This window comes from Dermochelys coriacea, chromosome 8 (genome assembly GCF_009764565.3).
Source record: "Dermochelys coriacea isolate rDerCor1 chromosome 8, rDerCor1.pri.v4, whole genome shotgun sequence".
Lineage (NCBI taxonomy): Eukaryota > Metazoa > Chordata > Testudines > Dermochelyidae > Dermochelys > Dermochelys coriacea.
This window is the reverse complement of record NC_050075.1, coordinates 35,612,768-35,632,644: the sequence shown is the minus strand read 5'-3', so window position 1 is coordinate 35,632,644 and position 19,877 is coordinate 35,612,768. Positions and strand designations below refer to the sequence as shown.

Here is a 19,877-nt window from a genome sequence, read left to right as displayed (position 1 = left end):
ATTTCATGTGCCTGGCCACAGAACATCAACTATTAGTTGACAGTATATGGGCACATTACCAGGACAAGCCCTACATTCTATAGGTTGAGGGTATAACAAATATCCTACCTTCTCCCACTGACCCAAGTTACTCTACACCTGTAAATGCCTTTGGACCTGGATTCCAGAATGGAGGAGTAGGAAGAAGATAATTTCCATATAGACATCTTGTTTTGATGAATATTGCTGCTTTAGTCAGTTTTTAAATTTTATCACCTGCTTGTAAAGGTCTCAATATATGTCAAGAATGCACAGGGCTTTATATAGTCCCCCTTTGTTGTTGAATTTTAATAAAACTGAAGTCTAAATAACCAGTAATGCTTAACCAGTACAGACTGAACTGGTGTCAGTATGGATTCAGATAAGATGATATGGTTCACCTAGTCCTTCCACTACTGTCCCACAATACATCAGTGGCCTTCTGAAGTCTCCCAAAATGCACTGCTTCTGGAACAGAGCTGGAGTTGTAGGATAAGTACCCATAGGGTATTGCAAGTAGAAAAGGAGTACTTGTGGCACCTTAGAGACTAAAATTTATTTGAGCATAAGCTTTCGTGAGCTACAGCTCACTTCATCGGATGCATCACGAAAGCTTATGCTCAAATAAATTTGTTTGTCTCTAAGGTGCCACAAGTACTCCTTTTCTACTTGCGAATACAGACTAACACGGCTGCTACTCTGAAAGCTGGTATTGCAAGTGAAAGTGTTTGAGTATAGTGTGAACAAAGGACAAAATTTAAATTCATTCAGCATAGTTAGTGCTCACAGTGATTTGCGCTTGAGCTAATTCAAGCAATCCATTCAGTTACCAGTGATTCAATTCTCTGGTTATGACAAGGTCTGATGGTAGCACCTTGTGCTGGCAATTACTGTTGTCCATTTTGAATCTGAGCTGGTACTTCAGCCTTTCCTTGCTTCCACATGTTGATAAGTTATTTCCAAAGCAGAGATGCCCTAAAGCTGTCCTTCGGGTGGGGTGTAGGTATTATACTGTGCAAAGAAGCTACAGATTTTGATTTCTTCAGATGTTTGCAGTGATCCTGAGTCTGGCAACAGACTACTGATCCTCTTGGAGATAAGGAAATACTAGAATAAAAGTCTTTTCCCTTTGTAAAGCTCAGGCATCGCTTCTAGAGTTTGTTTTCAACAGAACTAAGATCATTTCTCAATGTTTCCCATAAGGAATCCATGAAAAAGCAGACGAGCTGGAATTTGGCATACAGCTGTGAACAGGACGTCAAGCAAAATGTTTTCCCTTGCCTGAAAGAGTTGGGACAAGTGTTCCCCAGTTAGTGGAGAGGAAGGAGGAGACTCTGGATCTCCTGACCAGTTTGAGGTCATCCTGCACATTCTCAGGTTTGTCCTAAGATCTGCTTCTTCCAACAGGGAAGTGCTTCCCAAGCTTTGTAGATATGTAAACCAGCAGACATACAGATAAGGTCTGCTGAGATTGCCCCTTGTGCAATCTGAAGGAAAATTTTCTGCAAGGAACAGACTAACACAACCCAAGAGATCTGACAGTTTACCTTATAGCCTTTAATTTATCCAAGACCTCATCTGTTTTAGGACTAACGTTTCTTCAAAGCACTCTGACTAGAGAATACAGAACTCCAAAGCAAGTCTCTCTCCTGTGGATACCTGCTGAGTGAGACGTGGCCACTGTATCAGATTTCATACTTCATATAAGACCTTCTAGGAGCATCTACAACTCTTGACAGTCAGACTTCAAGCAACTTTGCTTTGCCCTCTGAAATGACCCGATTCCCAAGAGGCCATCTCAGACCATAACCCCACCAGGGGACTGTCCCTGTAAATTGACCAGTGGCTTCAATTTTTGGATCACAAACATAAGTACTTCTGTAACTCCGATCCCCACAGTACCAGAATATATCATTAGTGAGCTGACCACCCAACCCCCCGCTTCAAGGCAAGGACAAATTAGACAAATTGACTTCGCCCAATGTCACACAGAAATTTTGTGGCAGAACTAGGAACTGAACCTTGGGATCTCAAATCCCAGTTCACAGCGCCTTACCCACAATGAACATCTGCCTACAGGCCAGAGACTGATACCCCTATTTCCTAACATAGGTAAGAACTTTCATCTTCCTTATCCCATACTCCAAAGTCTATTGGACAGCTGCTACATTAGCCACTTCTCATAACTATCTCCTCTAGTAAAGTTTGGGGGGCGGGGGGGGAGAGAGAGAGAATTTGCTATTCCAGCTTTTGACGAGATTTTTAAGGGAGGTCTTTCTCCATGAAGAATTCTGCTGCTTCTCCAGGACTACTTCAGTGCAAAGTACAAACCTTTACATTAGTGTCTTCAGCATCAACACAGGAATTACTGCACAGCACTTTAGTCCACACTACAAAGCAGTATAGACATGGCCTAAGTGTCACAATATCTTAAAGCGCTAGAAACTTTTTCAATGAAAGTTTGAATTCTGTAGAAATGTATGGCTTAGGAGCCCTTCCCACCCAAAGGGATTTGGTTCCCCCCCTCCCCCCCAACAGCCCCCTATTTAAAGTTAGCATTTTAGAATGTGCATTTCCCTCTACTGGAATGCCTCCTATGTTAGAATTAAAAGGGCTATATGTAGTTTTAGTTGCTATAGAGATAAATTGTCCATGGCCAACATTTGGCTTGTATGGTTATTTTAAAGTGCCCCATCCTTCCCCAAAATTATAATTATCTTGGAATATGAGACCAGCATTCATGGGCAGCCACCATACCAACACCCTTGTGAACTGATGAAAGAACATTTATTCAGTTTCAGTCTTCCATCTGTTACAAGGACTGAAATTTCTTCAAGTCTTGAATTGTTAAAACACAAAGAATTAAAGGTTGAGTGAATAAGCCATGTTATGACCTAACCACTTCAGCCTAGACTTCAGCACTGAAAGTGCCTAGTTAGTGTGGTTTACCATTTGTACCATGCCTACTAGTGTTCTGCATGATATTTAAGCTAGTGTTGTTCTATAGTTGGCTACAACTCCCTCTGGGTACTTCTCAGTTCCTGGCACAAACCCGCAGAGACAGTGGACTCTGAGTCTAGGAGACTTTGAAAAGGCCACTGGGAGAGAACTGTCTGAACCATTTGTCATTTTAGTGCTGTCTACAGGGGTGCGAGGCTGGTGCAGACAGAAATGATGCCAATTAAACTGGAATTTAAACCAGCTGAAAGCAAAGGTAATACAAATGGTATTTCACAGGCATATCAGTTTGGTGAACATGCGTAGACTCAGTGCTATCCTTAGCATATCTGTAAAATCACAATTATTTTCGACATGGGAAATTATCAGCTAACTATAGTGGTTTAATTCCAGAAGAAGAGTGCCTTTTTCCAAGTTAGCTTAAGACACTAAAGTTCTGACAAAGCAACAAAAGCTACACCAGAGAAAGGCACTCTTACTCCATAAGTACAGGTCCACATGGGGGAATTATATTGCTATAGGTAACCTGGTATAGTTATGCCAATAAATTTCCCCACGTAGACCTATCTTAAGCTTACAAGCTTTTTCGAAATGGTGCTTTTTGGCACTCAATGAGCTACTTTAATTTGATCAATGGAAAGCATTAAAAGAAAGCTTCCTGAACACTTACAAATGCCATGCAATCACAGCGGAAAAAAGTTAGTCTGCATCTGTAATGCAAGTCCACTGCTCGATGCATCAGAACAGAAATGGCCTCAAAGATCTCCACATCAGCCACCAGCTATACACTAAAAGAAAAGGAGGACTTGTGGCTTGTTTCATGTTCTCTGTGTATATAAATCTCCCCACTGTATTTTCCATTGAATGCATCCGATGAAGTGGGCTGTAGCTCACAAAAGCTTATGCTCAAATAAATTTGTTAGTCTCTAAGGTCCCACAAATCCTCCTTTTCTTTTTGCGGATACAGACTAACACGGCTGCTACTCTGAAACCAGCTATACACTTTATCCGACTTGAGTTAGAATCGAAACAGAATCCACACTTGAAAACAGAGGAAGGTGAACACATGGGGCTTGGACTTAAAAGTCAGTTCAGGGCTGGATTTTGTTTTGGAGAAGTGTTCCATTTGTTTGGCAGAATAAGTAGGGTAGCAAAAGATTCCTCAATAGTTTACTCTTGGATAGCTGTCCTTTGCAGATCTTATTAGGTACTATGGGGATGACTCCTTAAGAATTTCTTATAATGCTTTCCAAAGTACAAGAGAAACTGACAGTCTCCTACAAAAAGACTAGGAGATAGGAGTTTAGGACAAGTTTTTTAGGTATATTTTCCTGCAGATGTGTTAAGTAACCATGTTATGATGAAGCCACTTGTAAATGAACAATAGCATTGTACTATTATGTCTAGCTAAATATATTCAGCTAATCAGTTTGACAACTATGGTCACTTCACCCTCCACTAACAGACAATCCAGTAGTGGTATAGGGGATGAAAAGGGAGGAATAGATTATGAAAATCCACCCTCCAAAATACAAAAATCTGATACAGTGTAGCTTCTGATTAACAGAAATTAAAACTGAAACTGCGTAGACCCAAAATGTTTGTGCAGAGTAACAATATACTAGACACAACAGTTACAAAGGTCAATTAAGGACTTCCCTAGAAGGTTTAAAATTCTTACTGGGTAAATTTTCCAGCTGAGGAAAAATACAAGCTCATACAGCAAGTACATGTGCCTATTAATGTTGCCACACTCAACACTGAAGTTAAACAAAAGCAAACTTGCACCTGGGAAGGACTTCCTGAGTTTCAGGATTTGGGGTTAGATAGCAATTCCTACAAAAAGGATTACCTTCACCCTCAAAAAAAACCTCCTGGGCAGCACCTTACACGTCCCCCATGGAGGAGGGAGACTTTTGGGGCCTTCCTCGGATCCTAACATGCTTTCTCCTTAGAGTGACTAAAAAAATACCACCTCCTTACTCAGTATTTTGATGCCCTGTATTAGAGTCTTATGCAGAGACCATGCAACTAAGTGAGCAACCAGGATTCTCTTCTGCCTCAGGTTTTGTCACCCAGTTTAAAAAAATGTATAGTTGATTTTGGTCCTTCAACTCATAAAAGATCTAGAGGTTTTTCTGCTTGTTTACCATTACAAATTTCAGCTTCTGTGGGTGCATATTTGAGCACTAACCCCCTAAATAGAAGGCCATGTGTTCAAGATTTAATAATGGTTTTCTTTAGTCAAGAAGTTATTGACCTTAAAGACCCGTTGATAAAAACGCAGGAGGTTTGAGGAGTCTGGCTACAATCCCTCACCGTCACTTTTTCAGCTTTCGCTTTCTGCTCTTACGAAAAGAAAAGGAGGACTTGTGGCACCTTAGAGACTAACAAATTTATTAGAGCATAAGCTTTCGGGAGCTACAGCTCACTTCATCGGCTGCATTTTGTTAGTCTCTAAGGTGCCACAAGTCCTCCTTTTCTTTTTGCGAATACAGACTAACACGGCTGCTACTCTGAAACCTGCTCTTCCAATGTCACTCCTCTCTCTAGGCTACATTTCTCTCACTACTTGGCTTTTCGACACTCAAAACAACAAAGCCCCAAACCGCCCCGTGCCGGGGTCCCTTCAGGCCAGCTCGGTTCGCCCAGCGATGGCTGAGAAGGGACGGTCCCGGGCCGGCCAGAGCCCGCGGGGCTGACAGCGAGAACCAACACCTCTACCTCGGCCACGCGAGTCGGCTGGCTCCCGATTCAGAGCCGCCTGCCTGGAGCCCCGCTCGGGGGGTTGCGGGAAGCCCCTTCCCGAGCAGGCTCCCTCTCGGCGCAGCTCACACGGGCCGCCGGGGAGGCCCAGCTCCGGCGCGGGCAGCCCCTGCCAGCGAGGTTACGTAAGGGGGGGGGGGGGACGGGCGGCCCCCCACCCGGCCTCCCTCCCCACGAGGCCGCCTCCAGCCCCCTGCTGGGGAGCAAAGGAGGAACCCGGGGAGCACCCCCCCCCCCGCGCCCAGCACACGGGAGCCGGGTCCCTGCGCTCCCCGGGGGGCGAGGCCAGGCCCTTCGCGGGGCCTACAGCACCGCCGAGGCCCAGCCCCTGGCTGCGGCCTGAGCTCAGCCGGGAGGGGACGAGGAGCCCGAGGTGGCGGCTGGGAACAGGAGGTAGCCTCTCTCCCGGGCGGCGGAGCCGGAGCCGGAGCCGGAGCCCGACCGGGCCCTCCCTGCGCGCGACGCCCCAGCCCGCGAGCCCTTACCTTATGGATTCTCTTCAGCGCCATTGTCTGTGTGAGGGGCTCGGCGCGGGGAGGGGGGCGCGCGGCTCGGGCGGTGCGGGGGAGGGAGGGAGGGGAGCTCGCTCGGGATTATTTCGCGGGGGGAGGGGCGCGGCGGTGGCGGCGCTGTTGGGAGGCGGCGCGGCGGCTATCTCGGTGCGGCGGGTGGGCCCCACGCTCTCTTTCCCCGGCGGCCGCTGGGTTCTTGCTCGCTGCCGCAGCTGCAACCGCATCACACCGCGGGGCCTTTATGCGCTGCCGCCTGCGAGGCTGTATCACTCCGCCACCATCCCAATAGTCACCAGCGGGGCAGCCGGGCGGAGGGGCAGCAGCACCTGGTGATGGGGCCCGCTCGGGCACAGGGACTATTTCCTCACTCTCCTTTCGCACAGAACTCTCCAGAAAGGGGCTCGGAGAAGCGGAAGGATACGATCAGGGAGGGAAGGGGGTGGAGTGAAGTAACTGCTCGCGAGAAGAGAAATAAAGAGGTTCCGGATAGTAGAGGGGTAGAGTAGCGGAGACACTTGGAACGGCTACGCGGTGCGGGGGGGGCCGGGGCCGGGGCCGGTTACAGCCGCGCGCCCGGCTGCAGTACGTATCGGGACCCGGCGCTGCAGGGAAAGGGGAGCGCCGCCTCCACCCCGTCCGGGGACCTATCCCGTCCTCTCTCCGACCTGGGCCCGTGACCCCCCCCCCTCCCCCGCCTCCCTTTCTCCTCCCGGAGCCCCCGTCCCCTCCTCTCTCCGGCCTGGGCCCGTGCCGCCCCTCCCTCCCTCCCTCCCTCCCTCCAAGGGCCCCCGTCCCCTCTCTCCGGCCTGGCCCCGTGACCACCCCGCTTCCCCCGGGGGGCCCGTGCTGCCCCTGCCCCCCTCTTCCAGAGGCCCCGTGCTCCTCGCTTTCGGGCTGGAGGCCGTGCACCAGCTCCCTGAGCAAGTACCTGCCTGCACTAGGGTTCCTTGCCCCTGGCTTCTGCCAGGGCCTGCGCCGGTGGGCGAGGTCAGGTGCACTTTGGCCTACCCCTTAAGAGCTCTGAATGGTAAGCCTTCGGCCCTCACCTCTTGGCTGGTGACCCACAACATGGTCTAAGCCGTGGAGGTGACAAGGGGGAAGAGATCCTCTCATGGACTTTCTCTGAAAGCCCGGCTGAAAGGAGAAGTTGGAAGTCTCTAGGAGTAATGGTTGTCTGCACAAAGGCTGGTCCTGTGAAAGTCTAGACTTTCTGCTCTACAGGCAGTACTGAAAGGACTTGAGGCCTAGTTTGGGGACGGGGGGGGTGGGAGGAGGTTCAGTTTTAAATATATGTTCCAAAGGCTGTAATAATACTTGTTCGTTCTTCTCTCCCCCCCCCCCCCCCATGGTTGTAGGTAACCCTGCAGTGGGGAAAAGCAGGAATAGGGGAGCCTGTGATCATGCAGACCAGGCTGAGAAGCTATCTTTTCTTCGACATAGCATAATGTCTTGCCACTCAGCTGAAAAAATGTGAAATGTCCAGAAGAATGTATCTTTGGGTTGCTCTTGTTTTCTGTGCCTCTCCTTTTCTGCCTTTCTGTTGCTTCCCCTCTTTGATGTACATTTGGTGCCTTGTTCATAGTATGCCATGTAACAGTATTTGCAAGTAGTTTAAAATGAGTTAAAAGAACCCATTAAAAAATCATGCAATTGAGTACCTGAAGGGACAAATTCATAGCGAAGCTTGAACTGTTAAATACACGCAGAAAGCGATGTGGCACTCAGTCTTCTGGCAAATTGTTCTCAACCATAGTTCTACAGTATTTTTGAACAGTAATTCATCTCATTTATTACAGCACTGCCTTGGGGCCAGTGGCATTGTACAAACACAGTAGTCAATTCCTGCCCTGAAGAGTTAATCTAAATAGATAAGACACACGGGGAGGGAAGGGGTAGGATATGCAGGGAGAGTGAACAATGTGATGGCAGCAAGTGTCATGTTCTATGATTTTTGGAGAGGGGTGGGTTTACTTAGGAGGGGATAAGCTAAATGAAAAGATAATCAGGTGGGGAATAGGACAGATGAGAGGTGCTGAGGTGAAGAGAGAGGGAGCAAACAGCCAATTAACACAAGGCAGAGAAAGTCTAGTTGAAAGTGTAGAAAGTGCTGCTATCGTTTAAATTATAGCATGGACAATTTGTCATCAGCAACTTTGGAGAAGAATAGCTACCACCAGGTATTTTCTCAGCTTTGTCTTGTGCTGTGTGGAAATAAAACAGCAATTCCAGCTATTTAACCAGCTGCCTAGCTGGAAGTATCTGATTTTTTTTTTTTCTGATTGTGTAGCAACAGTTATTTTCTGGTTTCAGAGTAGCAGCCGTGTTAGTCTGTATTCGCAGAAAGAAAAGGAGTACTTGTGGCACCTTCGACTAACAAATTCATTTGAGCATAAGCTTTTGTGAGCTACAGCTCACTTCATCGGATGTGATTTTTTTCTGTGATGATTTCTGTGATCCCAGCATTTCTACCACTAACAGTGGAAATCATGACTTACCCATTTGGAGTATAATAATACATATTATGAGTCACTACATTTGCATAAGGAAAAGAAAAACAATCAAATTGCTTTATTGTTCTTACCACTTGATTTTGTATGATTTCTGGTTAGGGGCATGCAATCCTATCGCTACTTATTCTAGTGTTATTCTTCTGCAAGGGAGCCACCATGATGCTTCAGGAAGAAGATACTTCCCTTGCAAGGAGCCTACTCCTGTGTGACAATTGCAAGCCATCTGGAGACCTAAAGCTGAGGAAATGGCTCATTAGTTCAAGTGAGCTGGTAGATGAATCATTGTCATGTAATCAACTCTTGCTGACACAAAATTGGGAGGGTTGGACAAAACAATGTGGAAACTTCCTTAGTCATGCTCTGCCTAATACAATCCAGGTTAAACATTCCCCACCCTTGCAGGATGGGGTTGTAACAACTACAACCCATGCTCACTAGGGACCCTCTCCTGAAAGAAAGCTTTCCTGAACTAGGGATGTAAAATATGAAATGGTTAACTGGTAAGCATTAGTTTTACTGGTTAACCCACCCTAACCGTTAGCCCCCTGCCGGAGCAGCCCAAGCCGCACCGGCCAGAGTAACCACAGCCCCGTGCCAGTTGACTAGAGCAGCCCTAGCTGCACCTGCCTGCCCCAGCCAGCTGGAGCGACCCCAGCCCCTCTCCCTTGTATCGGTTAACCAATTCAATTTTAATTGTTTAAACGGTTAAGTTTTAAAATAATATTTACATCCCTATCCTGAATCCCCTCTTCTGGTCTTCAAACCATCTCCCCTCCCCCACACACACACCTCCAAGCTCATCATCAGAAGCAAGCTCCCCATAGACCTTGCCAGAACAGATACAAAACCTGCAGATATATCTACTCTGCTAGAACGATCAGCACCTCCCTCAACACACTGTTCAAGATGCAGGGATCTTACACATGCCAATCTCAACATGTGCTATAACTCATCCAATGCACTAAATGCCCCTATAACAACTATGTTGGTGAAACCAATCACTATGCTCTCGAATGAGCTCACGCAGGAAAATTATAATAGACATAAAATACCATATTACATGTGGGTGATCACTCTATGTCTGACCTATCAGTCCTCATCCTCAAAGGAAACCTGCACAACACTTTTAAAAGAGCCTGGGATCTTAAACTCATAACTTTGCTAGACACTAAAAATCATGGTCTTAATAAAGATACTGGGTTTATGGTTTATTACGACAATCTGTAACCTACTCCCTTTTTTGTCTACAACTACAGGGGTGTTAGGCCACTTCACCTAGGGAAACGGGGAGCCTCTAGAGGAAGGGTGGGCTCCAGCTAAACCAAAATGGAACCAGATTGCTGGTACTTAAAAAAGATCGTAGAGCAGTTTTTAAATTAAGGCTGGAGGAAAACCGACAGGTGTGGAGGAGCATGTGATTCAGATAGAGACATCCTTTAGGGGAGGATCTATTAATGGAAATTCTCTACGTTCTAGTAAGGAGGAGAGGATGGAAGATGATAAAATACAGGTAGGATCTGATGAGAAACAGTCAAATGAAAAATCCCATTCAATTACATCTTGTAATGGCAGACAGCTAAAAAGTGAAAAGTTTTTAAAGTGATTATACCAATGCTAGAAGTCTAAATAATAAGATGTGTGAACTAGAGTGTCTTGTATTAAATGAGGATATTGATATAATAGGCATCACAGAAACTTAGTGGGATGAGGATAATCAATGGGACACAGTAATATCAGGATACAACATATATCAGAAGGACAGAACTGGTCCTGCTGGTAGGGGAGTGGCATGTGAAAGAAAGCATAGATTCGAAGTAAAAATCTTAAATGAATCAAACTGCACAATAGAATCTCTATGGATAGTAATTCCATGCTCTAATAATCAAAATATTACAGTAGGGATATTTTACCAACCACCTGACCATGATGTTGATAGTGACTCTGAAATGCACAGGGAGATTAGAGAGGCTATTAAAATAAAAAAATAATAATGGGGGATTTCAGCTATCCCCATATTGACTGGGTACATGTCACCTCAGGACAGAATGCGGAGATAAAGTTTTTTGACACCTTAAATGACTATTTCTTGGAGCAGCTAGTCCTGGAACCCACAAGAGGAGAGGCAATTCTTAATTTAGTCCTAAGTGGAGCACAGGATCTGGTCCAAGAGATTATTATAGCTGGACTGCTTGGTAATAGTGACCATAATATAATTAAATTTAACATCTCTGTGGCAGGGAAAACACCACAGCAGCCCAACACTAGCATTTAATTTCAGAAAGGGGGACTACACAAAAACAAGGAAGTTAGTTGAACAGAAATTAAACACTACAGTGCCAAAAGTGAAATCCCTACAAGCTGCATGGAAACTTTTTAAAGACACCATAATAGAGGCTCAACTTAAATGAATACCCCAAATTAAAAAACATAATAAGAGAACCAGAAAAAAGTGCCACCATGGCTAAACAACAAAGTAAAAGAAGCAGTGAGAAGCAAAAAGGCATCCTTTAAAAAGTGGAAGTTAAATCCTATCAATGAGGAAAATAGAAAAGAACATAAACTCTGGCAAATGAAGTGTAAAAATATCATTAGGAAGGCAAAAAAAGAATTTGAAGAACACCTAGCCAAAGACTCAAAAAGTAATAGCAAAAAACATTTTAAATACATCAGAAGCAGGAAGCCTGCTAAACCAGTGGGGCCACTGGATGATCAAGATGCTAAAGGAGCACTCAAGGACAATAAAGCCACTGCGAAGAAACTAAATGAATTATTTTCATTGGTCTTCACGACTGAGGATGTGAGGGAGATTTCCAAACCTGAGCCATTCTTTTTAGGTGACAAATCAGAGGAACTGTCCCAGATTGAGGTGTCATTAGAGGAGGTTTTGGAACAAATCGATAAACTAAACAGTAATAAGTCACCAGGACCAGATGGTATTCACCCAAGAGTTCTGAAGGAACTCACATGTGAAATTGTAGAACTAATAACTGTAGTCCATAACCTATCATTTAAATCAGCTTCTGTACCAAATGACCAGAAGATAGCTAATGTGACACCGATTTTTAAAAAGGGCTTCAGAGGTGATCCTGTCAATTACAGGCCAATAAGCTTGACTTCAGTACTGGGCAAACTGGTTGACACTATAGTAAAGAACAAAATTGTCAGATACATAGATTAACATAATTTGTTGCGGAGGAGTCAACATGTTTTTTGTAAAGGGAAATCATGCCTCACCAGTCTACTAGAATTCTTGGAGGGGGTCAACAAGCATGTGGACAAGGGGCATCCAGTGGATATAATGTACTTAGATTTTCAGAAAGCCTTTGACAAGGTCCCTCACCAAAGGCTCTTAAGCAAACAAAGCTGTCATAGGATAACAGGGAGTCCTCTTATGGACTGTTAACTAGTTAAAAGATAGGAAACAATGGGTAGGAATAAAGGGTCAGTTTTCAGAGTGGAGTGAGGTAAATAGTGGTGTCCCCCAGGGGTCTGTACGGGCCCAGTCCTATTCAACAAATTCATAAATGATCTGAAAGAAGGGATAAAAAGTGAGACAGCAAAATTTGCAGATGATACAAAACTACTCAAGATAGTTAAATCCAAAGCAGACTGGAAAGAGCTACAAAAGGATCTCTCAAACTGGGTGACTGGGCAACAAAATGGCAGATAAAATTCAAGGTTGATAAATGCAAAGTAATGCACATTGGAAAACATAATCCCAGCTATATATATAAATGATTGGGTCTAACTTAGCTGCTACCACTCAAGAAAGAGATCTTGGAGTCATTGTGGATAATTCTCTGAAAACATCCACTCAATGTGCAGCAGCAGTCAAAAAAGTGAACAAAATGTTGGAAATCGTTAAGAAAGGGATAGGTAATAAGACAGAAAATATCATATTGCCTCTGCATAACTCCACGGTATGCCCACATCTTGAATAGTGCATGCAGATGTGGCTGCCCCATCTCAAAAAAGATATATTGGAATTGGAAAAGATTCAGAAAAGGGAAACAAAAATAATTAGGGGTATGGAACAGCTTCCATATGAGGAGAGATTAATAAGATTGGGACTTTTCAGCTTGGAAAAGGGATGACTAAGGGGGATATGATAGAGATCTATAAAATCATGACTGGTGTGGAGAAAGTAAATAAGGAAGTGTTATTTACTCCTCATAACACAAGAACTAGGGGTCGCCAAATCAAATTAATAGGCAGCAGATTTAAAACAAACAAAAGGAAGTATTTTTTCACACAATGCACAGTCAACCTGTAGAGCTCTTGCCAGAGGATGTTGTGAAGGCCCAGACTATATCAGGGTTAAAAAAAGAACTAGATAAGTTCATGGAGGAAGGTCCATCAATGGCAATTAGCCAGGATGGACAGGGATGGTGTCTCCTAGCTTCTGTTTGCCAGAAGCTGGGAATTGGTGACAGGCGATGGATCACTTGATGTTAATGAACTATTATGTTCATTTCCTCTGGGGAACCTGGCATTGGCCACTGTCAGAAGACAAGATACTGAGCAAGATGGATCTTTGGTCTGACCCAGTATGGCCATTCTTATATTCTTATGTGCTAACTACTTGTGCTAAACTGTCCATTTAATCTTCTATTTAGCTGTGACACTGTATCTTTTCCAGACCTGAAGAAGCGCTTTCTGTACGTTGTTGATGGAGCAGTGGAAGAGTCTTGAAGGGAGATATATAAGCCCTAGGCTAATTAAGGCATGGTTCCCTGTAGACTAGGGAAGGTTACTACAGATTAATTGGAGTACTTGTCAATTAAGGCCCTGTCATGAACCTAATAAAAAAAAATCCTGCTTCAGGTAGACAGGGTGGAGTGAGGAAAGAGAGAGGACTGGAGTTTGGAGGTGTGTTGCTGAGAATTGAAAGACCAGAGATCTGGAGGAAGGGAGACTCCCTCCCCCAGCATCAAGGACTGAGAGAAACCTTACCTCAGAGGGAAGAGGGTAAGAAACGCACAGCGGTTGAGAGGGGCTGAGGCTCAGAGTGAGGAGCAAACCCAGACTCCTTCCCTGCTTCCCTCCTCTACCACCTTCCTGGGCCATTAGTGGGGCCCTTGGTGCCCCAAGAGCAGGGGAAGAGGTGGTGTTCTAGCCCCCCTGCCAAGAAAGTTTTGGGACCCTCCAATATCAACACTGGCCATTTTGTCACATGATCTAAAGCTTGTCCCTCTCATCCCAACAGAAGTTTGTCCAATAAAAGTTGTTAGAAACCCTGTTTCTCTAATATACCAGGACCAATATGGTTACAACAATGCTGCATACAAACACCCTGTGAGTCAAATCAAATTCAGAACACTTGTTGAATATGACACACCGTGCAAAAGTTACCAGACTTCTAAAAAGGATAGAACTCTCAGATCTCTGTCTGAGTCAGATACAATGCTTCAAGGATTTGCCCAGGATAGGGTTTACATTGGGTCTAGGGTTTAATGCCACATATCCATTTGTGATTAATGCCCATTTCTAATCCAGTGGTAGGTTGCCAGGTAACATGCTGGTATATTTGCTGTTTCTCCTTCCCCTCAGGTTCAGGTGAAATTAACAGTGGTAGGAGGGCTTGCTGATGTCCTCTTAGACTTACCACACTTACTAATTATTTGTATAGCTCTTAGCCCTGGTCTACAGTAGGCGTTGAGGTCAAATTTAGCAGCATTAAATTGACTTAACCCTGCACCCTTCCACATGATGAAGCCCTTTTTTTCGACTTAAAGGGCTCTTAAAATTGATTTCCTTACTCCACCCCCGACAAGGGGATTAGCACTGAAATCAGTTTTGCTGGGTTGAATTTGGGATACTGTGGACGCAATTAGACAGTATTGGCCTCCGGGAGCTATCCCAGAGTGCTCCATTGTGACCGCTCTGGACAGCACTCTCAACTCAGATGCACTGACCAGGTAGACAGGAAAAGGCCCGTGAACTTTTGAATTTCAATTTCCTGTTTGGCCAGTGTGGCAGCTGCAGGTGACCATGCAGAGCTCATCAGCAGAGGTGACCATGATGGAGTCCCAGAATTGCAAAAAAAGCTCCAGCATGGACCGAATAGGAGATACGGGATCTGATCGCTGTATGGGGAGAGGAATCCGTGCTATCAGAACTATGTTCCAGTTTTCGAAATGCCAAAACATTTGTGAAAATCTCCCAGGGCATGAAGGACAGAGGCCATAATAGGGACCTGAATCAGCGCCGCATGAAATTTAAGGAGCTGAGGCAAGCCTACCAGAAAACCAGAGAGACAAACGGCCGCTCCGGGTCAGAGCCCCAAATATGCCGCTTCTATGATGAGCTGCATGCCATTTTAGGGAGTTCAGCCACCATTACCCCAGCCATGTTGTTTGACTCCTTCAATGAAGATGGAGGCAACACGGAAGCAGGTTTTGGGGATGAGGAAGACGATGATGATGAGGTTGTAGATAGCTCACAGCAAACAAGTGGAGAAACCGGTTTTCCCAACAGCCAGGAACTGTTTCTCACCCTGGACCTGGAGCCAGTACCCCCCAACCCACCCAAGGCTGCCTCCCAGACCCACCAGGCGGAGAAGGGACCTCCGGTGAGTGTACCTTTTAAAATACTATACAAGGTTTAAAAGCCAGCATGTTTAATGATTAATTTGCCCTGGCATTCGTGGCTCTCCTGGATATACTCCCAAAGCCTTTGCAAAAGGTTTCTGGGGAGGGCAGCCTTATTCCATCCACCATGGTAGGACACTTTACCACTCCAGGCCAGTAGCACGTACTCGGGAATCATTGTAGAACAAAGCATTGCAGTGTATGTTTGCTGGCGTTCAAACAACATCTGTTCTTTATCTCTCTGTGTTATCCTTAGGAGAGTGACATCATTCATGGTCACCTGGTTGAAATAGGGTGCTTTTCTTAAGGGGACATTCAGAGGTGCCTGTTCCTGCTGGGCTGTTTGCCTATGGCTGAACAGAAATGTTCCCCACTGTTAGCCATGCGGTGGGGGGAGGCAAAATGCGACCTTGTAATGAAAGCACATGTGCTATGTATGTAATGTTAACAGCAAGATGTACCGTGAAAGAGTGTACCCATTGTTCTATAAAATGTGTCTTTTTAAATACCACTGTCCCTTTTTTTTTTTCTCTCCACCAGCTACATGTGTTTCAAGGATTACAGGATCTTCTCCTTCCCAGAGGCTAGCGAAGATTAGAAGGTGGAAAAAAATACACTCGAGATGTAATGTTCTCTGAGCTCATGCTGTCCTCCCACACTGACAGAGCACAGACAAATGCGTGGAGGCAAACAATGTCAGAGTGCAGGAAAGCACAAAATGACCGGGAGGAGAGGTGGCGGGCTGAAGAGAGTAAGGGGCGGGCTGAATTGAGGGCTGAAGCTGAAAGGTGGCGGCAGCGTGATGAGAGGAGGCAGGATTCAATGCTGAGGCTCCTGGAGGATCAAACTAATATGCTCCAGCGTATGGTTGAGCTGCAGGAAAGGCAGCAGGAGCACAGACCGCCACTACAGCCCCTGTGTAACCAACCGCCCTCCTCCCCAAGTTCCATATCCTCCTCCCCCAGACACCCAAGAATGCGGTGGGGGGGGGGCCTCCGGCCACCCAGCCACTCCACCCCAGAGGATTGGCCAAGTAACAGAAGGCTGGCATTCAATAAGTTTTAAAGTGCTGTGTGGCCTTGTCCTTCCCTCCTCCACCACCCCTCCTGGGCTACCCTGGTAATCATCCCCCTATTTGTGTGATGAATTAATAAAGAATGCATGAATGTGAAGCAACAATGACTTTATTGCCTCTGCAAGTGGTGATCGAAGGGAGGTGGGGAGGGTGGTTAACTTACAGGGAAGTAGAGTGAACCAAGGGGCGGGGGGTTTCATCAAGGAGAAACAAACAGAACTTTCACACTGTAGCCTGGCCAGTCATGAAACTGGTTTTCAAAGCTTTTCTGATGCGCACCCTCCTGTGCTCTTCTAACCGCTCTGGTGTCTGGCTGTGCGTAACCAGCAGCCAGGCGATTTGCCTCAGCCTCCCACCCCGCTATAAATGTCTCCCCCTTACTCTCACAGATATTGTGGAGCGCACAGCAAGCAGTAATAACAGTGGGAATATTGGTTTCACTGAGGTCTAACTGAGTCAGTAAACTGCGCCAGCGCGCTTTTACATGTCCAAATGCACATTCTACCACCATTCTGCACTTGCTCAGCCTGTAGTTGAACAGCTCCTGACTGCTCTCCAGGCTGCCTATGTATGGTTTCATGAGCCATGGCATTAAGGGGTAGGCTAGGTCCCCAAGGATAACTATATGCATTTCAACATCCCCAATGGTTATTTTCTGGTCTGGGAAGGAAGTCCCTTCCTGCAGCTTTTGAAACAGACCAGAGTTCCTGAAGATGCAAGCGTCATGTACCTTTCCCGGCCATCCCACGTTGATGTTGGTGAAACGTCCCTTGTGATCCACCAGTGCTTGCAGCACTATTGAAAAGTACCCCTTGCGGTTTATGTATTCGCTGGCTTGGTGCTCCAGTGCCAAGATAGGAATATGGGTTCTGTCTATAGCCCCACCAGAGAGTTAGGGAATCCCATTGCAGCAAAGCCATCCACTATGACCTGCACATTTCCCAAAGTCACTACCCTTGATATCAGCAGATCTTTGATTGCGTTGGCTACTTGCATCACAGCAGCCCCCACAGTAGATTTGCCCACTCCAAATTGATTCCCGACTGACTGGTAGCTGTCTGGCGTTGCAAGCTTCCACAGGGCTACTGTCACTCGCTTCTCAACTGTGAGGGCTGCTCTCATCTTGGTATTATTGCACCTCAGGGCAGGGGAAAGCAAGTCACAAAGTTCCATGAAAGTGCTCTTACGCATGCGAAAGTTTCGCAGCCACTGAGAATCGTCCCAGACCTGCAACACTATGTGGTCCCATCAGTCCGTGTTTGTTTCCTGCGCCCAGAATTGGCATTCCACCGCATGAGTTTGCCCCATTAGCACCATGATGCCCACATTGCCAGGGCACGTGCTTTGAGAGAAGTCTGTGTCCATGTCCTCATCACTCTCGTAACCGCGCTGACATTGCCTACTCACCCGGTTTCGCTTTGCCAGGTTCTGGTGCTGCATATACTGCTGGATAACGCGTGTGGTGTTTAACGTGCTCCTAATTGCAAAAGTTATCTGAGCGGGCTCCATGCCTGCCATGGTATGGCGTCTGCACAGAAAAAAAGATGCAGAACAATTGTCGGCTGTTGCCCTGACGGAGGGAGGGGCGACTGACGACGTGGCTTACAGGGAATTAAAAATCAACACAGGGGGTGGCTTTGCGAGAAACTGAATGGCCGCCTCAAGGATAGAACTCAAAACCTCAAGGACAGCACTCAAAACTGGGTTTAGCAGGCCGTTGATTTCACAGAGGGAGGGAGATAGGAGAAAATGAATACAAAACAAATCTGGTCTATTTCTTGTTTTGAGGCACTTCATCTATCTTTATACATCTTGCTGGCAGCAGACTGTGCAGTATGACCACTAGAGATCGTAACTTCCTGGGTGCTTGGCAGAAGATGGTGCAGTATGACTGCTGGCGATCATCTTCTGCTGGCTGTAGATTAAAAGACAGTGCACTGCTGGTAGGACTCAATCGCCATGAGATGAAACAAGGGAAATGACCTGGCTGAGTCACTCCCATGTTTGCCCAGGCGCCCAGTTAAAAGAGGACTACGTTGACAACAACTACCAGTCATACTGCACTGTCTGCTGCCAAAAGGCAATAAACTGCTGCTGTGTAGCAATGCAGTACCACGTCTGCCAGCACCCAGGAGACATACGGTGACGGTTAGCTGAGCTGGCTCCATGCTTGCCATGGTATGGCGTCTGCACAGATAACTCACGAAAAAAGGTGCAAAACGATTGTCTGCCCTTGCTTTTACAGAGGGAGGGAGGGAATGGGGGCCTGACGATATGTACCCAGAACCACCCACGACAATGTTTTAGCCCCATCAGGCACTGGGATTTCTACCCAGAATTCAAATGGGTGGTGGAGACTGCGGGAACTGTGGGATAGCTACCCACAGTGTAAAGCTCCGGAAGTCGACAGTTGCCTCGGTACTGTGGACACAGTCCGCCGACTACATGCACTTAGAGCATTTGTGTGGGGACACACACACTCGACTGTATAAAAACGCTTTCTACAAAACCGACTTCTATAAATTCGACCTAATTTTGTAGTGTAGACATACCCTTAAAAACCTCAATTAGGAGGGGGGCCACATGCTAGGTGCCATACCGACATAGAAAGATAGTCTCTCTGCCCCAAAAAGAAAAGGAGTACTTGTGGCACCTTAGAGACTAACAAATTTATTAGAGCATAAGCGTTCGTGAGCTACAGCTCACTTCATCGGATGTATTTCAAGACAGATTTCCACTCTATACGGCTAAATTCAGTGCCTTGCATAAATGACAGGTTTCAGAGTAGCAACCGTGTTAGTCTGTATTCGCAAAAAGAAAAGGAGTACTTGTGGCACCTTAGAGACTAACACATTTATTAGAGCATCTCACGAAAGCTTATGCTCTAATAAATGTGTTAGTCTCTAAGGTGCCACAAGTACTCCTTTTCTTTTTGCGAATACAGACTAACACGGCTGCTACTCTGAAACCTGCCCCAAAAAGTTTATGATCTTTAACCTGAATTCACAGCCGATATAAGCAGAGGCAGCTCTGTCAAAAGAAGTTGATCCCATCTATCCCAGTGCTGCCTTTGTCTTTGCATCACATCTTACACATTACCGAAAAAAGAATGAGTCATGGGAAAGGACAATGTTGAGGTGTTATGATCACTATTGTATTATAAATGTACAAGAGGTTGGACTAGATGATCATGATGGTCCCTTCTGATATTAAAGTTTGAGTCTATATATAAACTCTGGTAGCATGAAACTGAAATCCATGCCCTTTCTTGTTTTTAACTCTCTATTATACCTGCACTATTGACTTGTTATTATAGGGTTACTTGTGGCACCTTAGAGACTAACAAATTTATTTGAGCATAAGCATTCGTGAACTACAGCTGCTCATTAGTTACTTTTTGTGTGTATATAAACATAGATCCAGAGTTTTTACATTGGGTTCTACCTGC

General features: G+C 45.8%; 1 protein-coding gene and 1 long non-coding RNA gene across 5 annotated transcripts in view; one reads left to right on the top strand and one right to left on the bottom strand.

Moving 5' to 3' along the window:
• Window positions 1–6,687, bottom strand: part of UBE2D2 (ubiquitin conjugating enzyme E2 D2) — a 49,644-nt gene extending 42,957 nt beyond the window's left edge. For 2 of the 4 annotated variants that reach the window (XR_006283108.1, XM_038412768.2), the window contains exon 1: window positions 6,228–6,687. Coding sequence is in view for 1 of the 4 variants with exons in the window: in XM_038412768.2 (XP_038268696.1) it covers window positions 6,228–6,251 (24 nt within the window). In the remaining 3 variants the exon portion in view is untranslated. Of the gene's footprint in view, window positions 1–5,236; window positions 5,320–5,499; window positions 6,200–6,227 lie in introns of those variants that run through there. The other 2 variants (XM_043520150.1, XM_038412769.2) reach the window with 2 other exon arrangements.
• A 2-nt stretch (window positions 6,688–6,689) lies between these two features.
• Window positions 6,690–14,501, top strand: LOC122461244. The gene is made up of 3 exons (XR_006283109.1): window positions 6,690–6,836; window positions 7,610–9,026; window positions 13,404–14,501. It is a non-coding gene; the product is annotated as an uncharacterized LOC122461244 (long non-coding RNA).
• The last annotated feature ends 5,376 nt before the right edge of the window (window positions 14,502–19,877 follow it).